The 12,145-nt window shown below is 39.8% G+C and overlaps 1 protein-coding gene across 1 annotated transcript in view; it reads right to left on the reverse strand.

The window, feature by feature from the left end:
- CUNH11orf65 (chromosome unknown C11orf65 homolog) overlaps positions 1 to 12,145 on the reverse strand; it is a 69,480-nt gene extending 57,335 nt beyond the window's left edge. Inside the window, exons 1-2 of the mRNA XM_023764917.1 lie at positions 11,663 to 12,145; positions 5,644 to 5,738 (exon numbers count right to left, since the gene is read on the reverse strand). Of these exons, the coding sequence (XP_023620685.1) occupies positions 5,644 to 5,730 (87 nt within the window). The 5' untranslated portion in view covers positions 5,731 to 5,738; positions 11,663 to 12,145. The remainder of the gene's footprint in view (positions 1 to 5,643; positions 5,739 to 11,662) is intronic.

Below are 12,145 nucleotides of genomic sequence, written 5' to 3' on the forward strand. Positions count from 1 at the left end.
CATAGGTGCATGATTTTTGTCTAGTCTCTTCCCGCATCCCCCACACCCCTTTCCCCCCCATAATAGTCAGTCCACTCCCTTTCTATGCCCCTGATTCTATTATAATCACCAGTTTATTCTGTTCATCAGATTATTTATTCACTTGATTTTTAGATTCACTTGTTGATAGATATGTATTTGTTGTTCATAATTTGTATCTTTATCTTTTTCTTCTTCTTCCTCTTCATAAAGGATACCTTTCAGCATTTCATATAATACTGGTTTGGTGGTGATGAACTCCTTTAGCTTTTCCTTATCTGTGAAGCTCTTTATCTGACCTTCAATTCTGAATGATAGCTTTGCTGGATAAAGTAATCTTGGTTGTAAGTTCTTGGCATTCATCACTTTGAATATTTCTTGCCACTCCCATCTGGCCTGCAAAGTTTCTGTTGAGAAATCAGCTGACAGTCGTATGGGTACTCCCTTGTAGGTAACTGAATTTTTTTCTCTTGCTGCTTTTAAGATTCTCTTTTTGTCTTTTGCTCTTGGCATTTTAATTATGATGTGTCTTGGTGTGGTCCTCTTTGGATTCCTTTTGTTTGGAGTTCTCTGCGCTTCCTGGACTTGTAAGTCTATTTCTTTCACCAGGTAGGGGAAGTTTTCTGTCATTATTTCTTCAAACAGGTTTTCAATATCTTGCTCTATCTCTTCTTCTGGCACCCCTATAATTCCGATGTTGGTGCGCTTGAAGCTGTCCCAGAGGCTCCTTATGCTATCTTCATATTTTTGGATTCTTTTTTCATTTTGCTTTTCCAGTTGGGTGTTTTTTGCTTCTTCGTATTTCAAATCTTTGACTTGGTTCTTTCGATCCTCTAGTCTGCTGTTGGAACTCTGCATAATATCCTTTATTTCAGTCAGTGTATGCTTAATTTCTAATTGGTCCTTTTTCATAACCTTGAGGGTCTCACTAGATTTCTTGAGGGTCTCACTACATTTATCAGTGGTCTCACCAGACTTTTTGAGGGTCTTACTAAATTTATCAGCGGTTTCTAGAAAGTTCTTGAAAAACCTTAAAAGTGTGGTTTTGAACTCTATATCCAGTAGTTTGCTTTCCTCCATTTCTGTCATTTGTGTCCTGTTTCTTTGTCTCCGCATTTTTTATGCTTCCCTGTGTTGATAGAGTGGCTTTGTGTGCTAGGTGTCCTATAGGGCCCAGAGGCTCAGCCTCCCCAATTACCTGAGGTGAACACTCTTGGTGCACCCCCTTGTGGTCTTTGTGCACAGTCTTGTTGTAGTTAAGCCTTGATTGTTGTAGGTATCACTGGGAGGAATTGACCTCCAGGCCAATTGGCTGTGAGAATCAGCTGTGTCTGCAGTGGGAGAACTTCTGTGCTGGAAACACCCCTCCGGGGCAAGACTTGCTTCAGTGGGGCTTTGGTGCTCACTGAGTCTGCCCCCTGAGTGTGTCCTTTATGGATCTGAGGAGTTGTAATCTGGATGGTCCCACTCTGACCACCTCTAAGGAGGTGCTAATCTAGCCTCTGCCTGAGGCTGACCAGCAGGAGCTCAGCTGTGAAGCAATGCAAGTTGCCCTGGGGCCTTGGGCCAGCTGCAAGTTTGTTAGGTAATTTTCAGATTGCAAAGGGTCAGGCCTTTCATATGCAAAAGCAGGCACACAGCTTGGGCGGGGCAGGGGTCCCAGGGGATCAATAGGGTAGGGCAAGCAGCTATGGCTGCCCTCAGAGGCCCCGTTTCTCAGTGTCCTGGCAATCACTGCAAGCACCTCCGAGAGAAAGCTGCCCTCAAATTCCGACCAATGCCAGACAGTCCAGTTTCTCCCGTATGAGTCTGGGTCCCCAGAGACTCGCCCAGTACTTGAGCTCAGAGCTTGAGACTCCCTACCGATTGAAAAAGACAATCGTGTCTTCAGCCGCCAGCCCTCTCCGTGTGTGCCTCCTTACCTCTGTACTTTACTTCCACACCACAGCTCCTCTGAGTCTGGGTATGCTTTTCTCTTTCCTTCTAGTTGTAGAATTTCCACTCAGCCAGCCTTCCTGTGGTTCTGGATGATGTCCGTTCCATCTTTTAGTTATATTCTTGATGTGGTTGTGCTAAGCAGCAATCTCCAGTGTTTACCTATGCCGCCATCTTGGTTTTTCTCCCCAGGCCTGGTTTCTGCTCTCATAGTTCCAGTCCACTTCACCCTTCCTCTGCCTGAGCACAAGGTGGGTAGCTCCACAGGGAATTTTGTGCATTGGCCTTTTAACAGGATGCCTGGATTTTCAGCTCTCACTCCCTGGCACACAACATCCCATTGCTTTTCACAGCCAGATGTTATGTGGGTACCCTTCTCAGTTTTGGTGCTCTCTGCTGAGTGGCCCAGTTTGCGGATTAGGTCCCAGAGTTCTCAGTGGCAAACCCCCAGAGCTGAGATATGTCTCAGGGACTTCAGTTGCTATCTGTGGGTACCTGGCCAGCTCTTTCGCACCTCTGCCCCTCCTACCAGTCTCTATATGGTCTCTACTTTTGGTCCTCGGGTATCAGTGTTCTCTCCTGGGAGTTTTCCATTGATTATTCAGGAAATTTTTCTGTATTTTAGTGTAATTCCAGTTTGTTCCTGGGAGCATGTCCGTGCAGCATCCACTTACTCTGCAGCATTTTTAATCCTCAGGACCACACTGCAAGCATTTTTAAAATAATACAATACCTGACTATTTAGTCAGGGGCACTGACCTCTTTTCCCCTTAGGTTGTCAAATAAAGAAATGACAACAGCCAACACAACAATAGCCATCCAGTGTGAGTGGAATAAAAATTATACCAGTTGTTTTGTTTTTTTTGTCAAATTGGGCAAAGAATATGTATCTTTTGGTGTGCTGCAGAATTTTAGTTATTAATTTATGTGTGCCATCAGATGAAAATATTTGAAAAGCGATGCCCTAAACTAACTGGCCTGTGAGAATGGTGGAGTGGAATTTTAGAGACTCAGTTACAGTTAGAGCTCCAGTAATAACACCTTTCAGATTATGGTGATGTCCTCTATGTCATAGTATTATCATCTGAATCAATAATGAGTATACGATGTTATTTTGCCAACAATTATGATTTTGAGAATCAAGGGGTAGAAATGAAAGTGGCTTCCTCTCAATATTACTTCTAATGATTCACTAGTGAAAATTTTGCTTCCTCTCCTTATACATTTGGGCTCTATGGCTATAAAAGTCTTAGCACCATGGAAGGAATGCTTCCACCAAAGTACACACCCATACTTCAGTCTATATGATCTTGTAATTCAATGAACTTCTTTAAGAGGATCATTCAGACAGTTCAGAGATCTCCATTTCTTTAGTGTCAGTTATTGAAGTTTTATTAGTACCTTTTTGTGGTGCCATATATTCATAAAACATATATTCAATAAAGGACTTGTATTAAGGATATATAAAAAACTGTTCCAAGTAAATATTGACAATATAGTAGTAGAGGTGATAGAAATTAGGGGTTAGGATATTGGGAGATTATGTGAAGAAAAGGGTAGGGATATTTATATCTTCATCATATATAAGTTGTCAAATAATGCTATATTAGCATGATGGAACAAGAAATATATGTTTAAATATTTTTTAAAGCAATAAGGTAACAAACAGAAGAACTGAAAAAAGAATAATAATTTATGATACCAGGAGGGGAGAGAATAAGTAGGGTTGTAAAAGGTAAGAAATTCTCTATCTTTTCAAATCATTTTTAAAGTTGACAAATAAAAAATAATTATATAAACATATTACTTAAAAGCATGGCACTAACTACTAGAAGATCCAAAAAGTAGTTTAGGTGGTTGCTTTTAGGGATGAAGGTCTAAAAGAGAGAAGTGACATAAAAGACTTGCTTTTTAGTATGCATCTACATTATTTTATTTATGTTAAAGAAAGATACATTATTTTGATAAAAATATTTAAATGATAGAAAAAAATCTATATTTACATTACTATCACTATGCAAATTATTCTAAGGCCACATAATATGCTAAAACTATGCATCCTTATTTACAAGTCACCCTCTGAGCTACCTGAAGTAGAATGTATCTAGAATGAGGATCAAATGTACTCTCTTTATGTCTTAAAACTATTTTCATTTGCATTATACTTGAACCATGACTTTCATGGTTGGCCCTTTTTCAGAGTTTCTAACCACTTTTTAAAAAATATTTTTTTTTTATTGATTTCAGAGAGGAGGAGAGAGATAGAAACATCAATGATGAGAGAGAATCAGTAATTGGCTGCCTCCTGCACACCCCACACTGGGGATTGAGCCCACAATCCAGGCATATGCCCTGACTGGGAATCGAAACCTGATCTCCTGGTTCATAAATTGACATTCAACCACTGAGTCAACTGGTACAGACTTTCAGTCATCTCCCTTATTTACAGTCATTCTCTTCTAGGCTTTTTAAATTGCTGAATCCTAACCCATATCCTTTCGAGGGTTGCAATGGCAAACTAGCTCTCTCACTGGGGCCCCTTTGAAGTATATCTAGGCAAGTCTTATACACAGTTTTGTCCAACAGGATGCTACCATCTGTTTTGGTTTTCCATAAGTGAAATAAAATTTCTTATTTGCTCACAAACTCTCTTCTCTGTGTTATGAGTTATGTTTCTGTATATTGTTATTTCAGTGGGGTGTTGGAGGAATAGAAAGTGAAAATGTGTGCTCAGTCTACCACACATATACAAGTTGTTTGTTTATATGCATGTCTTCTCTACTGAAACTCCTTAAGGGCAAGGTTGTATTGTAAAATGCTAGCACAGTGCCAGGAATATAGTTGGCTTTAATAGCATGTGGCTCTTTGGATTTGGATGTAAGATAAAAGAACTTACAAATCACACACAAAAAACTTAAGCCTAGATAAGTATGCTGATGGAAATCATCAAAAGAATAGATTTTTAAGAAAAAAATGTATTTTAGTGTTGAAAATTAATAGCTACCCCCAGAATAGGTTTTATGGCTTTGATAGTGGCAATAGAGGAAAAAATGGAAGCTACTTTGCAAAATGTGATTAACTGATACAAAGGTGTTCTTCTGTGCTAGAAACACAGCCATATGACTTCACACAAAATTATCAAGCAGACAGAGAGCTGCTGCTATCAGAAAGAGAAGAGTGAAGTCATTTTAGCTCTTGGCTCTCACCTAACCAGGGAATCAACTTGGAATATTCCTTACTGGATAAGAAGACCAGCTCCACCCATATTAAAGCATAATAAGGAACTAATACATTAACCCAGATATGGTGTATTATTGAACTTTAAGTCCTCAAGAGTTGGTATTCAATTAATATTTAATGAGTGAATGTATCCCTAACACCTGTTCACAAACCTGATTCCAGAGTCAATAAATAAGTTTTTAGAAGTGAAAGCCAAATACGACAATTAGTGATACTTTCATTGATAGTAGCTATTATCAAAGTGCCTGGCCCAGATCAGGAACTCCATAAACATTTGTGAGGCTAATAAGATAATTAATATTAACTTTTTGAAACTTTAAAAAACAGTCTGCTTTTAAAGCAACTCTAAATATACTAAAAACTACTGAAATGTACACTTTAAACAGGTGAACCTTATGATATCTAAATTATTTAGCAATAAAGCTGCAAACAAACAAACAAAAAACTCACGAGAAACCTTCTCCAGGCCTTCTGAATGACTCTGGCAGCTTTATCCCACTTTGCAAATTCAAATTCCTCTTCTTGTACCAAAGACATTTAAAGTCCTAAAAAAAAAAAAAGCAAAATAGGTATATTTAAAATTACTTTATATATCCCATTGTGAAAATGTCACTAGAACTCGGTGAAATTTAAATAGAAAGTTGTATGAATGAATGAATAATGCCATATATTAAATTTACAGTAGCGATATGGTTCTGAGATGCTTTATCATAGTCCAAACTGAGTAAACTTTGCTATTTTAAGATATACTCTTTCTGGCCAGCAGGTGGAGAAGGCACAAAGTGTAGTTTATTTGTGTATTTCAGGATGCTTCAGGGAAAAAATTCTTCTTGTAAATAGTGTAATAATCAGTTTTAATAATTTTTAAGGACACTGTCACTGTTTCTATTATTAAGTAAGGTAAATACAAAAGATAGCTTTGACATCTGAGATGTATCATAACTTTAAAAATCATATCAAATTTTAATTTTATTTTCTGTATTAAGGTATTACATATGTGTCCTTACTCCCCCTTAGCACCCCCTCCCACTCCCAAACTCATGCCCTTGCTCCCCTGGTGTCTGTGTCCATTCGTTATGCTTATATGCATGCATACAAATCCTTTGGTTGATCTCTCCCCTCTTCCCCACCCTCCCCTGCCTTCCCTCTGAGGTTTGACGGTCTGATTAATGCTTCTCTGTCTCTGGATCTGTTTTTGTTCATCAGTTTATGTTGTTCATTAATTTTAAAATGTGAGGAAAAACCCTGGCCAGGTTGCTCAGTTGGTTGGAGTGTCGTTCAGCACACCAAAAGGTTGGGAGTTCAATTCCCAGTCAGGTCACATACCTAGGTTGCCGGTTTGATCCCCACTCAGGGTGCATAGAAGGGGCAACTGATATCTCTCTCTCTCTCTCTCTCTCTCTCTCTCTCTCTCTCTCTCTCTCTCAAATTAATGAACATATCCTTGGCTGAGAATTAAAGAAGAAAAAATTAAATTTTTTAAAATGTGAGGAAAAAATAGAAAAATAATTATACTGAATTTTGAAACGTGATTACCTTGATTCATTATTCTTTTTTGTGTGATAAAGCTCTAATTTTATTATTCATTTTTAATTAGTCAATTGCCTCCAAATCTTGTCATTTCTTTTTGCTCCATCGGTTTGTAAAGTGGCTTTTGTAATACAGATTCATTACTCTTATATATTTTTTTCTGCTTTCTTTTTTTTTAAATATTTTTTTTTTATTGATTTCAGAGAGGAAGGGAGAGGGAGAGAGAGAAACATCAATGATGAAAGAGACACATTGATTGGTTGCCTCCTGCATGCACCCTGACTAAGGCCAGAGATCAAACCTGCAATTGAGGTATGTGCCCTTGACCAGAATCAAACCTGGAACCCTTTGGTCCGCAGGGCGATGCTCTATCCACTGAGCAAAACTGGCTAGGACTACTCTTATATTTTCTTGTCCACTGGTCTTGTATACTCTTATATTTTCTTTTTCACCAGTCAACATACAGAATGTGATATTTGGTATTCATAATTAACCATAGGATCAGTGTAATATTCAGACATTAGAAAAATATGTAAATAGCATTCCCTACCTAACATCTCATTACTGTTTTAAATTCAAAATTATTCATATTACTGCTGAGATTTATTTACTTTAAAATTATTATATAAATAGTACATAAATACATTCTTGGATAAAAAATTTCAAACAATATAAAACTGTAGAGTAAAAAATCCTCCATTTCTTCTAGCCCAGTCCTTTCTTGAAAGATTATATTTCTCTGTTAATAGATGTGATTCTTCCAGCTCTTTTCATATATATAAATTTAAACAATATGTATGTATACATGCACATGCACATGGTTATATATATTATATATACACATATACATACATCATACAGGATTATTTGTTTGCATTAATGTGATAAAAGTGTACATATTTTCTGCTTTCTTTACCTAACAATATGTGTTGGAGACTTTTCCAAATTAATACATATAGATCTTACTCATTCTTTTTATAGTTGTACAGCATTCCTAAGTATGGATATGCCATAATTTAATTATTCTTTATTATTGGACATTCAGATTGTATATTTGCTGTTACAAAGTGAATAAACTTATACACCTATTTGTATACCTGTGCAACTATTTTTGTTAGATAGGTTTTTAGAAGTGAAATAGCCATGACATATATTTTTTCCATTGCCTTTTCTGGAATGGGTACCAGAAACTACTAACAGTGATTGTCTCTGGGGAGGGACCAGGGGACTAAGGGGATTTGGGTTTAGGGATGAATATAAGATTTTATTCCAATACTAGAGGCCCGGTGCACAAAAATTCATGCACTGGGGGGGGACTCAGACCATCCTGCACCCTCTCGCAGTCCGGAACCCCTCGGGGGATGTCCACCTGCCTGCTTAGGCCCACTCCCCAGGAGATTGGGTCTAGGCTGGCAGTCAGACATCCTTCTGGCAGCCCGGGAGGCCTCGAGGAATGTCTGACCGACCGCTTAGGGGGAGCAGGCATAAGCCACAGTCAGCATCTTTAGTGCTGCAACAGAGGCAGGAGAGGTTCCCGCCACTGCCACTGCACTCACAACTGTCAGCCCAGCTTGTGGGTTTTATACACACACACACACTAGAGACCCAGTGCACAAAAATTGGTGCACTGGGGGGGGGGTCCCTCAGCCCGGACTGCCCCCTCTCACAATCTGGGAGCCCTCAGGGGATATCCTACAGACGGCTTAGGCTCCCCCTGGGGTGCGGGCCTAAGCTGCAGTCTGGCCTCCCTCTGCGGGAGGCAACTGGGCTGATCAGGGGAAGGCACCACCCCCATCATCCCCCTGCTGTTGCCACTGCCGGCAGCAGCGGCTGTGAGGCCTAAGCCCTGGGCCTCGCAGCCACTGTGGCTTTGTTTGGATGGACGTCCGGAAGACGTCCACCCTAATTATCATGTTACCCTTTTATTAGTATAGATATGTGTGTATGTGTGTGTTGTGGTGGTTTGGTGTGAGAGCTAATTTTCATTTCACATTGTAGGAAGTTACCAGAAATAGCTAATCTAAAAGAAATCAAGAATAAGTAGAATAACATGATATTTAAAATATGGAGGTAAAAAACAAAAGAAGTGCACGTGCAATAAAGAAGAAAAAATAGAGTAGTGGGATAAAGAATGATGGGTATTTTAGCACAAGTAGTCAGGGGAGGTCTCTCTAAGAGGAGACATTACTTTTTATGATGCAAACAGGCAATGACAGGAAAGTGATAGGTTTCCAGGCACAGGGAGCAGAAGATAAAATGTCTCGAGATAAGGAGCTTGGTGTCTTCAAGTGGCTGAAAGAAAGAAAATTGTCATCGGAGCTTGGAGAAGAGGCAGAGGAGCAGAATATAAGGTAAAAAAAAAAAAAAAAAGTAGGCAGGAGCCAGACTACAATTACAGTGGGGCCTTCACTTACGAGTGTCTCGACTAACGAGTTTTTTGAGATACCAGCTGTCTCTCGGCCGATTTTTTGCATTGAGCTGATAGAGTAATTTGAGTTAACGAGCTCGGTCTCAGAACGAATTAAACTCATAAGTCAAGGCCCCACTGTATATGGGAAATTGACTCACATGGTTAGGATGGTGAACTGGAGCTGGCTTGCACTGGCTCAGAATAATCAATTTTTCCATTGCAAAAATGTTGTGAGCTGATTTTAAATACAGTCATTATTATTCAAAGTAAATTTTTATTTATTTCAGAGGAAGGGAGAGGGGGAGCGAGATAGAAACATCAATGATAAGAGAGAATCATTGATCACTTGCCTCCTGCACATCCCCCACTGGGGATCGAGCCCCCAACCCAGGCTTGTGCTCTGACCAGGAATTGAACCATGATCTCCTGGTTCACAGGTCCATGCTCAATGTCTGAGCCACACCAGCTGGGCTAACCACAATCATTAAAGTTTAACTTAACTTACAATTAAATTAAATAAAGGTAATAAATACTCAAAATTCCTAACTTACTAATTATTTTACTATTGAAGGGGAACAGAATATCCTACCCCAAAATATCCACTTTGGCATAAGGATTATTTTGAGCTGAAGACAACTGAGAAACAGCAGATGTAATCAAAGCTCTCTACCCTGAGTTTAGCTGCCTAAAAGAAAGAGGTAATTTCCCTTCGAGAAGGTGTTGCCTTTTTCCTTTCCCACACCAGGAGGAAGAAAATAACCATTGTCAATGGCACTAAGGTGGGTCTGCATCAACAAACCTTACTTAACCCTTTTCTTCTATTAGTTTACTCCTAAACTTCTCTTCCTATGTCTTATCATTTCACAAACTTATCTCCATTTGTTATCATGGTATACAATACTAACAGCCTCTTTGGGTTTTCCCTTCCTTTTCTGTGTGCATGTAAAATTGAAATATTAACATCAAATGAAATTTTTATGTCTTTTCTCCTGTGAGTCTGTCTTTTTGTCAGTTTAATTTGCAGGCTCCAATCACAGGACCTAAGAGAGTAAATGTTTTTTTTCCTCCCCATCACTATATTTTACTTCTAATTTTCTTGAGGTTACTGATGTTTTTTGCAAGCTTGCTCAACAATGGCACTAATGGTAGTTTGAGCTGGAGTCTTTGTTATGGGAGTTGTCCTATGCATGGTAGGAAGTTCAGCGGAATGTCTGGCCTCTGCCCACCAGATGCCAGTAGCACAGATGTGACAACCAAACAAAAATATCTCCAGACATCGCCAAACGTCCTCTGGGGAGCAAAAGCACCCACAGTTAGGTATTACTTGGTCTCCCCATAGCATCTACTGGTATCTGCCTGGTGGAAACACGATGATAGTGCACTGCTGCACATCTCTTCCCAGTTGCTGAGGCCATGGTCCTAGCTTGGAATTGGCCACGGTGGGAATATGTACATCACAGGACTTGACCAGCACCACAAACCAGGGCTCGATTTACTGTTTTGTTGGTTGTCTAAATTTAAGAAAACAGTAGTGAAAGTGTTAATGCACACTAACTTGTGTGTCACCATGACATTATGAATAGTACATAATATTGATGAAATATCTTCCAGGGTTCAAAAACTTCTGATTCAGAAATGAGGCACTCGCATTACTGAGAAATAATTACATTGTATGCATGTCAAGGAAAAAGAGCGTGCTCAGCTGTGTCAAATGCTGCTGGAGGGTCAAGTACATGGAGAATAAGTTAGATTTGCCCAGATAAACTTGCTGCTGACTGTTTAGTGGAGCAGCAAGGAAGAAAGCCTGGGGGGTGTTGAGGAAGTGAGAAAGCTGAGGATAGTAACGATTGTTTGGAGGGAGCAGAGATATGGGGTGGTGGCCAGTTGGTGGGAATGAATCCAAGGGATTATTATTATTTTTTAAATCCTTACCTGAGGATATTTTTTCCATTGATTTTACTTAGAGACAGAGGAGGGAGGGAAGAAGGGGTAAAAAGAGAAACAGGATGTGTGAGAGAGAGAGAGACATCCATTGGTTGCTCCCTCGCCACCAGACCAGAGGGAGGCAGGATAAGAGCTTGCAACCAGGTCCGTGCCCTTGACCGGAATCAAACCCGCAGGCGGATGTTCTAACCACTGAGCACCTGGCCAGGGCTCAAGGGATTTTTTTTTTAAATATGGGAGAGATTAACACATGTTAAGATGTTGTTGGGTATGATCCAGTAGTGAGAGAGAGATTAAATATGAAAGAGAGAGATAAATTTAAGGGTAAAAGTCTTTTGAGTAGGTTTAGGAGGCCAAGGTCCAGGGATAAAAAGGGAAATAAGGACAGTTGATGGCCTTAGACTTAAAACACACACACACACACACACACACACACACACACACACACACACACAATACTGAGGCCATAAGGTTATCTATCAGGAGGCTCCAAAGAAATTAACCAATGTGAGACCACTTCATAAGTCCTAAGATACTGAAAAGTGCTATCAAACTACTGTTCAGGTAATAAAATATTTTACTTGCAGATTCTGAGATGCAGTATTTTTCTCTGTCCCACATCAATGACTTTTATAACATGTCATGGCTCCGCTGATCTGGCCAAGCTTCACGAGAAAAAGCCTGCACGATAAATCGCTAGATTCTCCGTTCCATTCGCTTTAGAAAGCTGGGAAACAACGCCGACACTCACACCCCGGGATTAGAACCTACACTCCCCATTTCGCTTCTCCAACTTGTGCTACTGAATCAAGTTCCGTGATCTTCACTGGTCTGGTAGTTACGCTTTTCCTTCTTTCCTGTGATCCTATACCAACGGCAGGTGAAGGAAAACACCTACTAAACTCCTCCTTAAAAACGCCTTTCCCTTTCCATCTCTAAATAACTGAATGGAAAAGCGAAAAACCATTTCAAGGGTCGAACAGGAAAGAAGTCCCGGAACCATGTGAAGTTGGTCAGCGAGTGTTTCCCCCTCGGCCCGAAGGTGGAGGCGCAGCATCGCCGCAGAGG

The sequence above is a fragment of the Myotis lucifugus genome, unplaced genomic scaffold (assembly GCF_000147115.1).
Source record: "Myotis lucifugus unplaced genomic scaffold, Myoluc2.0 scaffold_362, whole genome shotgun sequence".
Taxonomy (NCBI): Eukaryota; Metazoa; Chordata; class Mammalia; order Chiroptera; family Vespertilionidae; genus Myotis; species Myotis lucifugus.